The 19,313-nt window shown below is 45.2% G+C and overlaps 1 protein-coding gene across 5 annotated transcripts in view; it reads right to left on the bottom strand.

Annotated features, from left to right (window-relative positions):
• Window positions 1-19,033, bottom strand: part of PSAP (prosaposin) — a 36,251-nt gene extending 17,218 nt beyond the window's left edge. For 3 of the 5 annotated variants that reach the window (XM_012801356.2, XM_023509479.1, XM_003783582.3), the window contains exons 1-2: window positions 18,856-19,033; window positions 1,314-1,447 (exon numbers count right to left, since the gene is read on the bottom strand). In XM_012801356.2, coding sequence (XP_012656810.1) covers window positions 1,314-1,447; window positions 18,856-18,895 — 174 coding nt within the window. In that variant the 5' untranslated portion in view covers window positions 18,896-19,033. The remainder of the gene's footprint in view (window positions 1-1,313; window positions 1,448-18,855) is intronic. The other 2 variants (XM_023509480.1, XM_023509481.1) reach the window with 1 other exon arrangement.
• Between the last annotated feature and the right edge of the window lie 280 nt (window positions 19,034-19,313).

The following is a 19,313-nucleotide window of genomic DNA, read 5'->3' as shown; positions in this document are numbered from 1 at the left end:
AAAAAAAAAAAAAAAAAAAGAATGCACAAACTCCCTTCTTGGTGGAAACTGACTTTCAACCCATGGGGAAAGAACTCAAATATCTGAGTGAAATTAAAGACACCTAAGAACTTAGGCACATTTAGAGAAACCAACTTGAACCCTAGAACCTAGTTAGGCTAATATATTTGTATCCTCTCAGATACCACTTCCAGGACTCCCTCCGTCCCCCTCCATGGATACCCAAATCCCAGGATGCTCAAGCCCTCAGAATGTACGGATACAGAGAGCCAACTGCACTGTGCCTGGGGCCATAGCAAGAGAGCCAGGCCACAAGAAGACTATCCTTCAAGAAAGGTTTAAAGCCCTCACTTAACACACATTAAACTCAGAAAAAGGAAGAAGTACTAAAACAAGAGTGAAGACAAATTAGGAACCAAGTCTGAAAGTAGTTTTGACCACAGAAGGCAGTTTTCCAGTGAATAATTCAGAAAATATTTTGAAATGAACATTAAGCTTTCTTGTTACTGAAGGAGTGCTACTGGCCATTGACAACTTTTAGAACTCAAACTCCACTCGTTCACACTTGGCCTGTGCCACACAAGGGCCACGCATCCCAGATGGAGCCGAGAGCAGTATCTTCTGCATTCTGTGGGCACAGCCAGCAAAAGTGGTCTCCTGAAGAGGGTGCAGGACTTGTGAAGAATGCACACGGGGCCTGTCCTCTTAGACCACACCCTACATCCGTATATGTGATATTTAATATCATTTAGATGAAAAATCAGCAGTAACTTTCCCAGTGTGGGTATAGCTGGAAATAAAATTTTAAATAGCTACTAAGCTCCAGGGGTTTCAATCAGTGGTTTGCCTGTAAAGAATGGAGTGAGGGGAGAACAAAATAATCAGAGAAGCCTGTACCCCTTGGAGTGACCAGAGATGGAGCCACAGCTGTGTGCCCAGTGCTGGGAACAGGCACTGCAAACCTCCTGGCCCCTCATCTGGGGTGGGAAATGGGATCTGCACAGAGGCCCACAAGGCAGTGCAGCACAGAGTGGCTGGCATGGAGGACTTTGTCCTATCTGTCACCAAGAGACCGAACAACCTCAGGAAAATGAAGCCTAACTTCTCTGAGCCTCCATTTCCTCTCTGGTAAAATGGGTACACCCACTGGCAGGTCCTTCCTCCCACACAGGTCACAATGAGGAACACCCCCCCCCCAAAAAAAAAAAAAGCCAGACAAGAGAAAGTGCTATCAATTAAATGAGTTACAGGCACTACTAACAGGGACTCAAGGGTAGTGCCAGGCTGGGACTAGAGGATGGGCAGGCACTCACCACTGTTGGCTGGTTCCAGACGGTCTGCAGGCAGTGCCTCACTGCCCCACAGTCAGCTGCCGTCTTCACATTCTGGCACCACACTGCTGAGCCTCTGCTGCATTCTTTCAGGCCAAGGACAGGGCCTGCGAGGGCTAAAAGGAAAACCAACATGAAGAGGTGACCCATTTTCCAGCAAACCAGGTCTACCTCACTTATTTCCCCAGGGCTAAGGGCTAGCCCTGGCCTGTGAGCTGGACACCTCCAATTGGCCCCTCACCAGCCACATTTTACCCCAAACACAATGTCACACAGCTGTGCCAGCCCAGAAGCTGAGTTGTAACAGTCACAGAACTGGAAGAGACTCTGGCTCATTTTTATTCTCTACAACTACCTTTGTAGAGAAGAACAACTACCTTTTTGTTGTTGTTTGGGCTTTGTATTTTGTTTTTTGAGACAAGGTTTCACTCTGTCACCCAAGCTAGAGTGTAGCAGCATGATTACAGCTCACTACAGCCTCAAACCCCTGGCCTCAAGAGATCCTCCTGCCTCACCCTCCCAAACTGCTAGGGCGAGAGGGATGAGCCACCACACCTGACTCTAACTACCTTTAAAAATATATTAGGGAAGCCAGGCTCGGTGACTTATGCCTATAATCCTAGCACTCTGTGAGGCCAAGGTAGGTGGATTGCTTGAGCTCACAGGTTCAAGAACAGCCTGAGCAAAAAGCAAAACCCTGTCTCTACTAAAAATAGAAAAACTAAGGCAAGAGGATCACTTGAGCCCAAGAATTGGAGGTTGCTCTGAGCTATGACGCCATGGCATTCTACCAAGGGCAACAAAAGTGAAACTGTCTCCAAAATAAATAAATCTTTAAACTTTAAAAAGCTTCCATAAATAAATAAAGAAATCACAGGAGAAAAGACTAATAGATTTAAATATAGAGAAGATTTTAACTTCTGTGAGATGAAAGTTTTTTAAAAGCCCATATCGAAAACTCTAAGATTCACATCTTTATTACACAAAAACTATGATTCTTAGTTGTTCAAGAAAAGTCACTTTTATAAATCTAATTCTATTGTGTGCATCTTTGTATATAAACAAGTTTACTACCAGAAAATAAGACTGCAGATGGCATTAGTGTACACAGCTATGATTAAAAAAAAAAAAAAAAGACTGCATAAGCCACTCTGATACCACCAAGTGAATGTGTCTACCCAAAACCAGGTTGCAGGTGTTTCATCTACTGCGGTTAACCAGGAAACGACTTGGGCAAAGTCTCATTCACAAATGGGAACAGGAAAAAACAGACAAAAGGTTCAAAACCATCTGTGACCAAAGAAATGCCATGTTAAAGCAAGGTGCCATATGTTGAAAGTTAAATTAGGGAAGGGGGAGAGCGGGGTGTTGCAGCATATCCCACTAATCCCAGCTACTGGGAGGCTGAGGCAGATGGCAGGATCATTTGAGGCCAGGACTTTGAAACTGCAGTGAGCTAAGATACCACTGCACTCTAGCCTGGGAGACTGAGACCCTGTGTCAAAAAGAGATTAGTCTGGGCAACATAAAGAGACCCCCATCTTGATTTTAAAAAAAGAAGCTCAGGAGGGATAAAGAAACTTGAAAGGCACGTCATGGGATAGGGACAGCTAGTAATAAAAGATTAATTCTTCTAGGGCTAACATCAGTGTGACTGGCAAGTCCTTCTCAAATTAATGTATTTTCAAGGACTGAAAAAAATCCCTCTTCAATTGCTTAAGGCCAGGGCTTCAAGACCAACCTGAGCAAGAGCAAGATCATCTCTACTAAAAGTAGAAAAATTAGCCAGGCATAGTGGCATGTGCCTATAGTCCCAACTATTTGGGAGACTGAGGCAGGAGGATCACTTGAACCCAGGAGTTTGAGATTGCTGTGAGTGAGACTGATACCACAGCACACTAACCTAGATAATAGATTAAGACTCTGTCTCTAGGCAGCCCCTGTAGCTTAGTGGGTAGGGCGCCGGCCACATACACCAAGGCTGACCAGTTCAAACCCAGTCTGGGCCAGCTAAAACAACAATGACAACTGCACCAAAAAATAAATAAATAGCCGGGCGTTATGGTGGGCACCTGTAGTCCTGGCTACTTAGGAGGCTGAGGCAAGAGAATCACTTAAGCCCATGAGTTTGAGGTTGAGTTTGAGGTTGCTATGAGCTGTGATGCCACAGCACTCTACTGAGGGCAACATAGTGAGAATCTGTCTTCCAAAAAAAAAAAAAACCAAAGCAAGATAGCTGGCTGCATTATCAGTTTTTGAACTTTCAATATTTTGTTACATGTATACAATTTAAAAAAAAAATATTTTATAAGCTGCCTGTGAGTAGAGTACCTGTGTTTCTTTTTTTATTGAGACAGTCTCGCTATGTCACCCTCGAAACAGTGCTGTGACACTGCAACCTCAAACTCTTGGGCTCAACGATCCTCTTGCCTAAGCCTCCCAAGCAGCTGGGACTACAGGTGCCTGCCACAACACTTGACTATTTTTTTGCTGCAGTTGTCATTGTGCTTTAGCTGGCCCGGGCCAGGCTAGAACCCACCAGCCTCAGTGCATGTGGCTGACACCATAACCACTGTGCTACAGGCCTAGGACCAAGTGTCTATGTTTCTTAAAACAAGTCTACAGTACCCTTGATTTTAGAACTAAAAATAGAGACAAAGCCCTCAGAGTCACATCCCACCTCTAACCCAACTATTCAGCTAGGAAAGTCAGACTACACATAGAGGATGACAGCAAGGGTCAAACTCCAAACTCCAGCAGATATCACAGCAGAGATGAACTAACTTCTATTGTAAACAGGAGAAATGTGGCCCAAGTCTGCAAAGAAAACCCAAAAGCCATCTGGGAAACACATTTTTCAGAAATCAAGTTGTATGCTGGTTTTATAAGCCAAATGAGAGGGCACAGCAATTCTATCCACACATAAAACACACATACAGTAAACACCCACAGAGGTAGGTGGGATTTCCTCCTCTAGTAAAGAAAAGGGAATAAAAGAATAGTGAATCCCAAAAAAGTTTAAGCCAGATCACCTGCTCCCCTTCAGACACCAACAAACGAATTACTAATCTGATGCCCAGGTTATAGCTTTCCTTGACCCTTCGGAACAAAATCACAAACACAACCAGTTCACAACCTCAACCAAACTGGCCACACTTCAAAAGCTGTTGGTTTAAACTGTGGTTTCCATGGGGAAATGTGCCAGATTCAATTAAGTACTAAGCTCTATAAACAGTGCACAAAGGTTTATTTAACCCCTAATGGTTAACCCATCATGTAGCCAAGCTAGGCTGATGCCAGCCTTAGTCACAGGTTGAGTCAATGGGCTCGAAGGGCCCTTCAGACATTGAGTTATAAAAATGAGGGTTCTGGGGAGCACAGCATCATAGAGACTATCCATAGGAGCCCCAAGACCTGGCAGCCCCCAAGACCATGCCCTCACAAGAACTGGGCCCTCAGGGCCCCTAAAAAGCACCACTGCCTGGTTCAGGAAGGGGCCCATGTAACGAACAGGAAGTTACCAAAATGAGTCTGTAGGCAAAGGAATGCTCAGTGACACATAAGGAAGCCAGAAGAGGACTGGCAGAGGTGTCAGCGACAGCAAGACAGAGGGCTCACCAAGAAAAGCAACACGAGTGACCACAATTCTCCATTCTTACAAATGCTCATCAAGTCTAAACACTTTCTCCAAACTTCTCAGCCAGCAACTGCCTACAATTGACCAAAATCTATCAGGGTTCTGGGAATACAATTCAGTATCATAGGCCCATAAAGCAAGAAAACTTCATAGGTTGTTTAGTCCTTCTAGGAATTTAAAATAATAATTCATTTTGAATAACGACTTTATGTTTTGGCCAGGCTATTCCAGACTAAAAATTAATCTTAGGCAGCCCCAATTAGCTGAAACCCATCCAGCTAACACAAATCTACTGTCAGTTCTAAATCCCAAAGGTTACTGCTAATCAGTGATTTACTGAGTGTTAAACACACCTCTACCACAGAATTAGAGTTAAAAATGTACGCATGGTGGAGAACTTGTTACACTGACAAAGTCATTAGTACCCAGTAGTTAGTAGTTAGGGGGAAAAAAAGTCATCGGGTTCTAGCCTAAAACATTCTATGGACACCAAGAAATAAAACTTAAATTCCAGCTCCTAGATATTTAGTTCTCAGCAAGACATCTCCAGCCTAAAACCCAACTTTATTTTTTTAAATTGAATGGTAACTATGTACATCAATGCACTAAAACCCAACTTACAAACGTAGTATATATTATAAAAACAGCGTGGTATATAGCAGATTTGATTCCCTAGGCTGACACCAAGAGAACCAACTGAATATCCTCAGGATCAGTAATGACTGAGCGTCCTCAGTCTGGAGTGACACCAATGAGTTACACGCTGCTGAGGGGAAGATGTGCTTATCCCAAGAGCTGATTTCCTGAGAGAGTCAGAACTTTTGGGACATGGATCCCAAGTGGCATTTACTGCCATTTCCCCTTGCTCCATTCCTGAGAAGACAAAGAACAGATTTCCCCCATACATTCTAGAAAATGTATTTACATACCATTTCAGGACATTCTCAGGAACCCCAGCTGTGCATTTAAGTACAAAACTCCAGAGACAAGGATTTTTTTTTTCTCCACACAAGTGGAAAACAACTAAGATGAAGGCACTGTTTGTTACCTGATTCCAGGACCTGGCCAAGGCCAGTGCTGTCAAGCAGAGACCAAAGTGAACAGTCACCGACTTTGGCCCCAAGAATAAGTGATGTGATAAGATGTGGCAGAAGAAGCGAGGATGCTGGGGAGCAGCACAGGGAAGGCTAACAAAGCCTTATTCAAAACGAAATGGGAAGCTGCACCTGTACGTGGGGACATGCTGGCTAAGTGCAAAGTAGTATCAGAGTTCCAGAGCATTCCAAAGGAGAAAAGATCTCCTGGGCAAAGCAGAAAGACTGTCCATTGTCTTCTCAGGAGTGGAGCAAAGGGAAGTGGAAGGAGCCAGGCTGCAACGCAGGCAGACAGATCTCAGGTACACTGGGAAGGGCCTCACCTGCCCCACACACGCCAAGGGTTCACCCAAGGGGCAATATTAGAGAAACCTCCAGGTACTTCTGAGAGGGGACAGGACAAGCAAGCTCACACTTGTGTCTCAACTACCCAGGCAGGAGGTGGCAGAGAAACTGAACAGAAGCGTAAGATATAGATGACAGGGCACCTAAATGCAAGGTTAATTAATTCAAAAAAGTCCAAACAATGGCTCAGCGCCTGTAGCTCAGCAGCTAGGGCGCCAGCCATGTACACTGGAGCTGGCAGGTTCAAATCCAGCCCAGGCTAGCCAAACAATAATGACAAGTACAATCAAAAACTAGCTAGCAGGCACCTGTAGTCCCAAGCTAATTGGGAGGCTGAGGCAAGAGAACTGCTTAAGCCCAAGAGTTTGAGGTTGCTGTGAGCTGTGACACCACGGCAGTCTACCCAGGGTGACAGTTTGAGATTCTGTCTCAAAAAAAAAAAAAGTCCCAACAATAAAAGCAGCAAAGGCTGAGGGGCTAGGAGAAAGAGTCCAAAAGGCAGCAGGAAAATGAAACAGCCATCAACAGGAAGTCCGTCAGGCTAAAGAGAAAACAAAACCAGAAAGCAAAGGCCAGCAGCAGGAGGATGGAGGTGGCAGCCGCAGTTGCAGCTGCCTCAGCTGGCATGAGTGGATGTCGGGCACAGGTCACAGGAAGGGCAGGCATACCGTGAGCACAGCAAGCAGCTCAGCAGAGGCAGGAAAGTGAAGGCATGTGACACCATTCCAGAGAGTCCCCTAGAGAATCAGAGATGTCCATCTAGCTGTTTCAGAGATAAGCAGTCATCTTCAAACAGGCAAAGGACACCTTCCACCTTTCAAGTGGGAATGGGAAGAAAACCATTCTGGACGGTTCCACACCAGACCTCAGAACAATGGGTAGAGGTTAAGGAAAGCAGACTGCAACTCAATGTAAGGAATATATATAACTCCCACAGGAGGATGGAGCGAGACTCGGCGACCCCATTAGGTGGAAACAGCCAGGCAGAAATAAAATGCTCAACCTATGAGCAATTCTGCCAGAGACGGACACACTAAATGATGAGATAGACCAGAAGACCTCCACAGGGCTAGTCTTCTTGTAATAATGAGGCAGATGGCTCGGCAGCTGTGGCTCAGCAGCTACGGCACCAGCCACATACGCTGTAACTGGTGGGTTTGAACCCAGCATGGGCCTGCCAAACAACGACTACAACCAAAAAAAAAAAAAAAACAGTCGGGCACTGTGGCAGGCACCTGTTGCACCAGCTACTTGGGAGGCTAAGGCAAAAGAATTGCTTGAGCCCAAGAGTTTGAGGTTGCTGTGAGCTGCAACGTCACAGCACTATACTGAGAGTGACAAAGTAAGACTGTCTAAAAAAAAAAAAAACCACTACCCTAAACCACTTTCTAGTAAGTTATTTCTCAAAAACATGCTGTCAGCCAAGTTTTAACCTCTCTTCTCATCCTCTTACACCCTGTCCCCCAATACCAACTTCCTTGTCTGGGGCAGAATGTTGAACTTAAGATTCTTAAAGTTTTTAGAGGCTCAAGAGGCTAAGGCGCCAGCCACATAACACCTGAGCTGGCGGGTTCAAATCTAGCCTGGGCCTGCCAAACAACAATGATGGCTGCAACCAAAAAAAAAAATAGCCGGGCATTGTGGCAGGTGCCTGTAGTCCCAGCTACTTGGGAGGCGGTGGCAGGAGACTCGCTTGAGCCCAGGAGTTGGAGGTTGCTGTGAGCTGTGATGCCACAGCACTCTACTCAGGGTGACAGCTTAAAGTTCTGTCTCAAAAAAAAAAAAAAAAAGAAAGAAAAGAAAGTTTTTAGAATGTCTGCATGACATGCTGGAGACTTCTGATTACACGTGTCATTGAAGACATGAACAACGCACAGTGCCTGGCCTGTTTTTTGGTTTTGTTTTAAAGTTGGGGGCACAGTTGGCTCACACCTGTAATCCCAGCACTCTGGGAGGCCAAGGCAGGTGAACTGCCTCACGAGTTTGAGACTAGCCTGAGCCAAAGCGAGATCCCCATCTCTAAACTAGCCAGGCATTGTGGCAGGTGCCTGTACCTGTAGTCCCAGATGCTTGTGAGGCTGAGGCAAAAGAATCACTTGAGCCCAAGAGTTTGAGGTTACTATGAGCAATGACTCCAAAGCACTCCACAGAGGATGACAAAAATGAAACTCCATCTCAACAAAATAAATAAATAAATAAATAACGGCACCTGTAGCTCAGTGGCTAGAGCACCAACCATATACACCAAGGCTGGCACATTCAAACCCAGCCTGGGCCAGCTAAAACAATACTGACAACTGCAACAAAAATATAGCTGGGCATTGTGGCAGGGGCCTGTAGTCCCAGCTACTTGGGAGGCTGAGGGCAAAAGAACTGCTTAAGCCCAAGAGTTTAAGGTTGCTGTAAGCTGTGACACCACAAAACTCTACCCATGTGAGTGGACTTTGTCTCAAAAATATAAATAAATAAAATAAAATAAAATAAATAAAGCTAATTTTAAAAAAATAAAAATAAAAAATAACAAGATGGGATTTGGGCCTAGACACAGTGGCTTACTCCTATAATCCCAGCACTTGGGATGCCGAGGCAAGTGGATTGCCTGAGCTCACAGGTCCAAGACCAGCCTGAGCCAGAGTGAAACCTCATCTCTAAAAATACCAGGGCATCTGTGGCAGGCGCATGTAGTCCCAGCTACTTGGGAGGCTGAAGCAAGAGAATCGCCCAGGAGTTTGAGGTTGCTGTGAGCTATGATACCACAGCACTCTACCAAGTGTGACAAAGTGAGACTCTGTCTCAAAAAATAATAATAAATAAATAAATACATGGATTTTGCTTCTGTTGCTAGGCTGGCCTCCAATTCCCAGGCTCAAAGATCCTTCTGGCCTCAGCCTCCTGAATAGCTAGGCCTACAAGTGGGCCTTTTAAGACACAGATTTCCATGATATTTCCTTAGGAAGGAGGTGAGTGCTCTTGCCTTTTTACACTCCAGGCCAAGAAACCACTAGCCATTTATTATTCTGTCTCTGTTACCTGCAATTAAGCCTAAGCCCAGCTAATATACACACTTAACTACCTCAGTCACAAGAAGAGCCTCAAAATGACAAGTCTTTTCAAAGGCTTACTTCCAATGAGGACACTAAAAACCTCATGTGTGCACAATGTAATTACCAAAGATTTTCAAAAACAACCTAGAATGACAGGGACTACCTTTCCTAGAATGTGTAAATCAATCAGCCTCATTATTTTAGCCACATGACAGGCTTTTCCTTTCAAATATTTTAGCAACATATGCTAAATACTGTGAATCTAGCTACCAAAACTAACAAAAAGATAACAGAAAATATATGCAACTTCTTCCCAGTGCAGACAGAGCATGCATTCCACAGGGCTGTGGATCTGCTGCCAGGGTGATCTGTCACTATGGCAACAAGCAGACTGCTAGGAAACGAAGAGAGGATAACCCCAGGAGAGGCAGCTTATTCTACCTCAGGTCCCCTGCAATCTGCATTCCAGAATTTCTCAAAGGAATTCATGTCTTCCATCCCCCTAAGAGCAGGAGTTAATGCAATGACCTCAACACTGACTAGTGTCCCAAACACCCTTCATGCCAAAGAGCACATCTCCCTCCTTTACAGAAGCCCACATTTGCAAAACATTCTAGGTAGCAGAATAAAAACACGATCCACTAAATCTTTCAGGATAACATACAGAGGTAGCCTGCTTTGATTTGAAAGAAATAAGGTCCAAATATTCCTCATAACACATAAAAATATCAGTGTCAATAACGCTCTTAGCCTTGCTAGGCTGACGCCCCATCACCTCTGGCCTAATAACCGTAATTTAAGACAAAGGTTCTTTCTTCCCTACTTCTCCTCTCCTGCTACTGCCTCACTTTTTAATTTTCTTCACATGCCAGATTGTTCCGAGGTAAGAAATCTATCTACACAGACAAGGCAACAAAATCCTCAGGTTAATTATCTTGTGCAATGACAGGCTGGGGACAAGAATGCAATCTTCTCAGATCATACAAGAGTGATGCAAATGGAAGCTTAATTTGGAGAAGAGACACCCCTAACTAGGTCATTCAAGAGCACCTAGTCCAGTAAAAATTCCTGCTAACAACAAAGCTCTCCTTCCAAAGTATCAACTTACCAGGTGATGACCAGAGATGAAGTCAAATCACCTTAGATAAGATCATGCTATACCCACTGACCATGAAAAAGCCAGCTGCTGGCAGGACTGCCCAGGTTCAGGTCAGGTCAGCAGGTACAGGAAGGGGATGGAGGCAGCATCTGTGTAGTTCTGAACAGATCCTTCAGGGAGCTGGTCCAAGGCAATGCTGCTCTGCATATCCAGCATGTCCTGCAGAAGTCCATTCAGTTGGCCACCCAAACTGGCACTGGTTCTGTACACTGACCCCTGCTAACCAGCTCACGTGGTCTCTAAACATTTGCAGAAGATAATAATGCTAAAAAAAGATTTCACGCATGCCCCACTAATAGGGAAATTCAGTATTCAACTAGACTCACATGATTATTAATAATATAAAAGCTTCTGATAGTTGTATGTCTACTACAAATGTCACTTTTGGCTTACTCTGTTAATATTTAATAGGAATACTGCCTTCACTTGAAATAATGAAATTGGGCTTGGTGCCCACAGCACAGTGTTTACAGTGCCAGCCAAATATACTGAGAGTGGCGGGTTCGAATCCAGTCTGAGCCAACTAAACAACAGCAACAACAAAAAAAAGCCAAGCGTTGTGGCGGGCGCCTATAGTCCCAACTACTTGGGAGGCTGAAGCAAAAGAATCTCTTAAGCCCAAGAGTTTGAGGTTGCTGTGAGCTGTGACGCCATAGCACTCCACCAAGGGCAACATAATGAGACTCTGTCTCAAAAAAAGAAAGAAAGAATGAAATTTAAAATTTTCAGAGTACAGCATGAGGTTTGGGCAGGACATTAGAATACCCTCACCATTTTGATTTCATCAATTAATATTAAATCAAAACCAGAACATCTCAATTTCTGCATATCAGCTAAGCCAGTGGTTCTCAAAGTGTGAGAGAACCTGAAGGCCGAGCAACACTCGGGATCATGAAATCAAAATCCTCATAATAATAGGACATAAGTTGTCTTTTCACTCATTCATTAGAATACAGAAGAGTTTTTGTGAAGGCATAAGAATGTGACATTGCAACAGACTGAATTGCAGAAGCAGCTGAGAATCCAGTCAGGAATAAAAGAGATCACTTTCTCACTGAATACATGTTGAGGAAAATAGTTTTTTCTTTAAAAATACAATACATTGGGCCAGGCTCAGTGACTCACACCTATAATCCTACCTATCATGCCAGAAGACCAAGATGGGTGATTCTCTTGAGCTCAGGAATTCAAGACCAGCCTGAGCAAGACCAAGACCTCAGCTCTATTAAAAATAGAAAAATTTGCCAGACACTGTGGCCTACTGTCCCAGCTACTGGGGAGGCTGAGGCAGGAGGATTGACTAAGCCCAGAACTCAGGATTTTGAGGTGGTGGTAAGCTAGGTACACCTTGGCACGCTAGCATGGGGCAACAGAATGAGACGGTCTCAAAAAAAAAAAAATATTCATTAACATGTTGCTTGGGGCCCAGCATGGTAGCAGTGGCTCATGCCTGTAATCCTAACACTCTGGGAGGCCAAAGCAGGTGGACAGCTTCAGCTCACAATTTCAAGATCAGGCCTGAGCAAAAGTGAGACCCCTTCTCTACTAAAACTAAAAAACCTGAAGCAAGAAGATCGCTTGACCCAAGAGTTGGAGGTTCTTGTGAGCTGTGATGCCATGGAAACTCCACATCATGTGTGACCCTACCAGACACACTGAGTTTTGCTTTTTCTTTTTTGGAGATAGATAGAGTTTCACTGTTACCTCAGGTTAGAGTGCCATGTGACCATCAGCTGAGTTCACAGTAACCTCAAACTCCTGAGTTCAAACAATCTTCCTGCCTCAGCCCCCTGAGTAGCTGGGACTAGAGGCTCCCACTACAACACCCCACTAATTTTTCAATTTTTAGTGGAGACAGGATCTTGCAGGAGTTAGCCACTGCACCTGGCTGATCGAGTGAGTTTTATTCCTAGTGCTTATTGGAAAGACACATGACTCTCTGGTATCAAAGCCTAGACACCAGACTTACATATACAGAACAGTATCCCATCACAGCTACTAAGATTTGTACTGTAATAAGTAATATCACTAACATTTTCTATGTATCACCCTCCATCTTTCTTATTCATGATGTTTCCTCTCATGTAAATAATTTTTGAAATGCGGTATCTATCCAAATGTGGCTAGAATTACCAATTTTAAAATTTAGAAGTATCATTAGAATTCATCTCACAATTTCTTAAATATAGTCCATCAAGAAGTTAACTAGGCCAGACAAGGTAGCTCATGCCTGTAATCCTGGCATGATGGGAGGCTGAGGCAGGTGAATCCTTTGATCTCAGGAGTTTAAGACCAACCTGAGGAAAGGGAGGCCCTGTCTCTATTAAAAATACAAAAACTGGCCAAGCGATGTGGCCCCTGCAGTCTCAGCTACTCAAGAGGATTGCTTGAGTGCAAGAGTTTGAGGGTGCTGTGAGCTATGGCGCTATGGCACTCTACCATGGGTGACAAAGTCAGACTCTGTCTCAAAAAAAAGGCTCAGCACCCATAGCTCAGTGGTTAGGATGCCAGCCACATACACGGGGGCTGATGGGTTCAAACCTGGCCCAGAGCTTGCTAAATAACAATGACAACTGCAACCAGAAAATAGCCAGGCGGGGTGGTGCCTGTGGCTCAAAGGAGTAGGGCGCTGGCCCCATATGCTGGAGATGGCAGGTTCAAACCCAGCCTTGGCCGAAAACTGCAATAAATAAATAAATAACCAGACGCTGTGGTGGCAACTGCAGTCCCAGCTACTGGGAGGCGGAGGCAAGACAATTAAGCTCAAGAGATTGAGGTTGCTGTGAGCCATGATGCCACAGTACTCTACCAATGGCAGCAAAATAAGACCGTCTCAAAAAAAAAAATTAAATTAAAAAAATGAAAGCAATCAGTACTCACCCAACAACAGCTTAATTCCAAACTCTTCATCCCAATCACTGTATTTATCATCATTTTAAAATCATTTTTTTCAAAAGGACAAAGCAAGGCAATGTAACTAGCACTCACTTCTACTGATTTAATAAATATCCAGAACTTTTTTCCTGGTAGAAAAGCCAAGAAGCTGGCTTGGCACCTGTAGCTCAAGTGGCTAGGGTGCCAGCCACATACACCGGAGCTGGCAGGTTTGAATCCAGCCCAGGCCTGCCCAACAACAATGACAACTACAACCAAAACATAGCCAGGCATTGTGGCAGGCACCTGTAGTCCCAGCTACTTGGGAGGCTGAGGCAAGATAATCACTTAAGCCCAGAGTTGGAGGTTGCCATGAACTGTGACACCACGGGACCCAGGGCGACATAGTGTGACTGTCTCAAAAAAAAAAAAAAAAAGCCAAGAAGCGGGTGGCGCCCGTGGCTCAAAGGAGTACAACGCTACTAGCCCTCTATGCCACAGGTGGCAGAATCAAACCCAGACCCAGCCAAAAAAAAAAAAAAAAAAAAAACCCAGAAGCTAGAAGAGAAGGCTTAGAGCCTGGTAGCCAGTAATCTAGAATCCCAAGCTGAAAGACTGTCTCAAAAGCTACAGTGCAGGCCAGCCCCATATGCTGAAAGTGGCAGGTTCAAACCTAGCCTCGGCCAAAAAAAAGGTGCAACAACAACAAAAAAAAAGCTGCAGTGCACACTTGCCTAAATGGCTTTGATCTTAAATGCTGCCCTCGGTCAGGGATACCCTGCCCCTATCTTGCCCATAGCTTCCTGGTCATTCCAGTTTCACAAACCAAGAAAATGGAGGACCAAGTTCTCCTTCCTCTTCCCCATACCACTAAATCCAATACAGTTCACCTCTCATAACACATTCAAAATAACTTGTCAAATGCCCTCCAGGGTCTTGACAAACCAACAATTAAGCATGCTGATTTAAACAATTTAACCCTTCAGAAATTATACTAATATTTACACAAAATAAAACTGATTTACTATTTTTTTTGATAGTCTCACTGTATCGCGCTCGGGTGAGTGCCATGGTGTTATAGCTCACAGCAACCTCAAACTCTTACGCTCAAGCGATTCTCTTGCCTCAGTCTCCCAAGTAGCTAGGACTACAGGAGCCTGCCGCTATGCCCTGCTATTCTTAGAGACGAGATCTCCCCTCTTGCTCAGGCTGGTCTCCTACCCCATGAGCTCAGGCAATCCACCTGCCTTGGCCTCCCAGCGTGCTAGGATTACAAGCATGAGCCACCATACCCAGCCAAAACTGATTTACTAATTTTTTTTTATTTTTATTAATTTTCAGTCTCCAGCTCAGCACCTGTAGCTCAAGCAGCTAGGGCGCCAGCCACATACACAGGAGCTGGCGGGTTTGAATCCAGCCCAGGCCTTCCAACAAATGACAACTACAACCAAAAAAAAAAAAAAAAATAGCTGGGCGTTGTGGCAAGCACCTGTAGTCCCAGTTACTTGGGAGGCTGAGGCAAAAGAATTGCTTAAGCCTAAGAGTTGGAGGTTGCTGTGGGCTGTGACACCACAGCATTCTACCGAGGGCGACAGAGACTCTGTCTCTTAAAAAAAAAAAAAAAAAGCAAACATATGTTCTAGCATCCCTAGAAAAAACACATCTGCCTCAGTGTAGGGCCATTCAGCTGGTTAGCAACTATACAAAGTGGCAGTAGTCAGGGCTAAGCACTTACTGCATTAATACTCGCCTTTTTCCATTAGAAGAATCACCCAACAGCATACCCTTATTGTATGATCCATTTGTGAAAGCTCAAAAATGGCAGTTTTTACTTCTATGGTGTTAAAAAGTTAACCAGTTTGGCTGGGCACGGTAGCTCACGTCTGTAATCCCAACATTCTGGAAGGCTTTAGCGGAAGGATTGCTTACGCCCCCAAGTTTGAGGCTGCTATGAGCTAGGATTGAGGCCATGGCACTCTAGCCTGGGGCAACAGAGGGAAACTGGGAAACTGAGTCTCAAAAATTAAAAATAAAAGTTAACAAATTTGTTTCCTTTGGGGCAAGTGAGACAGGGTAGTGAATGGGGAGGCACAGGGCTTCTGGATGCCACTGGCATTCTCCTCCTCCGCCTTGAGGCTGCTGTAAGCTCACTCTAGGGTAATGCATCAAGATGGCCACTTAAAATGTGCATGTTTGACTCGGCGCCTGTGGCTCAAGCGGCTAAGGCACCAGCCACATACACCTAAGGTGGTGGGTTCGAATCCCCAGCCCGGGCCCGCCAAACAACAATGATGGCTGCAACCAAAAAATGGCCAGGCGTTGTGGTGGGCACCTGTAGTCCCAGCTACTTGGGAGGCTGAGGCAGGAGACTCGCTTGAGCCCAGGAGTTGGAGGTTGCCGTGAGCTGTGATGCCATGGCACTCTACCCAGGGGGATAGCTTGAGGCTCCACAACAAAAAAAAAAAAAAAATGTGCATGTTTGTGAATCACACTAAGTTTTTAAAAGTTAAAAGGCCCATGCTGATGGAGTCCTGGGTTCTGGTCCTGACATCCCAAGTAAATGGCCTGTCCTTTGGGAGAGTCACCTCTCTATCATCATTCCTTACAAAAAGGTTAGATTCAGTGCTTTCCAATTCTCCCATCATATCATCGCTTCAGGTTCTTCAGGTAGGGAAAAAGGGACAACTGGATGGGTGGAAAAATACTCAAAAGCAAATGCTTACCACTAGGACATCATTAAAACACAAACATAAAGCCTCTGCAGATTCAGGATGGTACAGCCATACTACAGTAGTTCCACTAAAGTTCAAAATGCCTCCCAGGAAGCAGACAATGGCTGCAGTTGCTATGCACTTTTAGAAATTTAGGAGTAACATTTCTCTTTATTTTTTTAGAGACAAGAGTCTCACATAATTTATCACCCTCGGTAGAGTGCCGTGGCGTCACACAGCTCACAGCAACCTCCAACTCCTGGGCTTAGGTGATTCTCTTGCCTCAGCCTCCCAAGTAGCTGGGACTATAGGCACCCATCACAACACCCTAAACGGCTATTTTTACTTTTTTGTTGTTGCAGTTTGACCGGGGCCGGGTTTGAACCCCCTACCCTCGGTATATGGGGCCAGCGACCTACTCACTGAGCCACAGGTGCAGCCCAAGGAGTAACATTTCTAAAATGCCACAATGGGATCAGATCTGTCAAGGCAAGCTAGCATTCAAACACTGTTATCAGCATGACCTTGGTATAATCCTAAAGGCAGAGCAGCAAAATTAGATCAAGGCCATTATAACGCCTTTCATTTAGCTAAGAGTTCATAGAACAGGGTCCCTTGGTTAACTAAATATTGTGCTTAACCACACTCCTACATGTACCAGAGGTGTAGTTTACATTTCCAAAGAAACAATTAAGTCCCTTTTGGATGATGTGAGTGCATCAGAACTTAAGGGTCTCCTGAGTAATGACTCAATATCAGAAGAACAATAGTTGGATACTGTATAAATAAAAGAGGTGAGAAAAAAGAAAAAACGGCTCTAAATCAGTACAGAAAATTTAAAGACTAGCAGTTTATTAAACAGACCATGGAATAACAGCAATATAAACTTAAAAAAACAAGAACCTTTCTTTATAAGCAGATTACCTTCCATACAGCACAAATAAAACACAAGTTGGGTGTAAGGCATTTCATTAGTTTTCCATCAATCCTCTTATCCACTTTCTTACTACTTAACTAAAATTGAGTGGCTATGTGGTAGTTAGAATGGAAGGTAGCCCCTAAATTGTATATATATACTAAAAAAAAAGAAAAAGAAATTGAGATTGGAGGCACTTAAGATCAGATTAGACCATTACCTAAAAAAAATACAGACTTGGGATTCTCCAAATTAATTCTGATTCCAGGACTATGAAACTATAGAATGTCAATAATTACTCAACCTCACTTCATTCTCTACCAGGATGATTTAAGATGTAAAAATCAGAGTTAGGGCCGGGTGCCTGTAATCCTAGCACTCTGAGAGGCCAAGGTAGGTTGATTGCTTGAGCTCCTGAGTTCAAGGCCAACCAGAACAAAAGTGAGACACCCCTCCCCCAATCTGTACTAAAAATAGAAAAACTGAAGTAAGAGGATCGCTTGAGCCCAAGGTGGAGGTTGCTGTGAGCATTGTAACCGGGAAAGCTTGAGACTCTGTCTCAAAAAAAAAAAAATCAAGAGTTAGGGAACAAAGAAGGTGGTGACACAGCAGGAAGGCCCCTTCTAATTCCAGGAAGGCAACGCAGCTGGTTCCCAAAGGTAGCCTTCAGAATTAGCTGTGATTTTAACTATTTCAGAGTACTATTTCAGCTCAATAGACAGAAATACTTCCTGTGCACAACTTTTCGTCTACTTACATTTTCCCAAAAATAAAGGCCACTGCTAAAATCGGTAAATACCTGTGCAAGACATTTTATTTATTTATTTTGAGACAGAGTCTCATTCGCTGGCCTGGGTAGAATGCCATGGCGTCATAGCTCACAGCAACTTCAAACTCTTGGGGTCAAGTGATCCTCTTGCCTCAGCCTCCCAAGTAGCGAGGGCTACAGGCGCCCACCACAACGCCTACCTAGTTTTCTCTATTTTCAGTAGAGACCAGGTCTTACTCTTGCTCAGGCTGGTCTCCACTTCAGAGCTCAATCCACCCGCCTCGGCCTCCCAAGAGTGCTAGAATTACAGGGGTGAGCTGCGACGCCCGGACTTGTGCAAAGACATTTTAAAGCAAGTGAGAAGAAGACTTCATGACAAAATAACTGGGACCACAAAACCCGATGTCATGAGCAATACCAGAGATCCAGAATAAATATATATGCAAGTATAAACATCAACAGAGATGATAGGCGGATGTGATTCCTGCAGACTGTGTGCTACCCTTACAAACTGGAGCAACCGAGGCCAGCGGCCGACGTCCTGTCCGATGAGGCTACAGTCCGTCTCAATCACGTGTGTCCAGTGCCAGCATAACATAGCTACGGGAGGAGTCACCCTACAAGACCCACCCACACACGTGAAGGGCAGCCTGAAATAAGGCTCTGGGTGCCCCCAGCCTTGCAGGCACCCACTCGAGCCCCGAGAGAAAGGCCACCTACCCAGCCCCACCCGCCTCGCCCCCATCCAGGCCCTGGGCAACTCGTTCCCGGACTGCGAAAACCCGGTCTCCCAGCGCCTCCCGCAGCCTCAGGGCGGCCCCAACAGGTACAGGCCCGGCGTCCGAGCCTGCGCAGTGCGCGCCCCTCGCCAACCAGGCCAAGGGAAGCGGAGGGACCAGTCGCTATACAACTCATTCAGGGACCAGTGCACGCTGCGGATGGGCCTTTCCCGAAGCTAGGGGTCGCAGGGCTTACCCGGGCCCAGGAGGCCGGCCAGGAGGAAGAGAGTGTACATGGCGCCGCGTGACTCCGTCGTCTGCAATGCAGAGCGTCAGCTGATGCCGGGCTGATATAAACCTGCCCCACCCCCCGAAGCCGCCCAATGCGCAGGCGCAAACCCAGCCCCGGCTGGGCCTGCAGCCTGACTCAGCGCTGCCCCGGGCGCCTGCGCGAAGTGGAGGCATAATGGAGAAAGGAGGGAGAGAAAGCGGGCAGGGAGGAGAAGGAAGGTGGGATGCGGAGAGGAGGAGGCGAAAGGGAGCAGGAAAGGGGAAGGAAGGTGGGATGAGGAGGGGAGAAAGGAGAGGGGGCAGAGCTTGTGGAGGAAAGGCAAAGATCCTAAAAGAAAAATCCTACTAATTGAGTAAATTGGTGTTAGGAGTTATATATAATATATATATATAATACTTTTTCAGCTTAACTTTTTTTTTCTT

This window comes from Otolemur garnettii, unplaced genomic scaffold (genome assembly GCF_000181295.1).
Source record: "Otolemur garnettii isolate 467f Iridium unplaced genomic scaffold, OtoGar3 scaffold00008, whole genome shotgun sequence".
Taxonomy (NCBI): Eukaryota; Metazoa; Chordata; class Mammalia; order Primates; family Galagidae; genus Otolemur; species Otolemur garnettii.
This window is presented reverse-complemented; position numbering and strand designations above follow the sequence as displayed.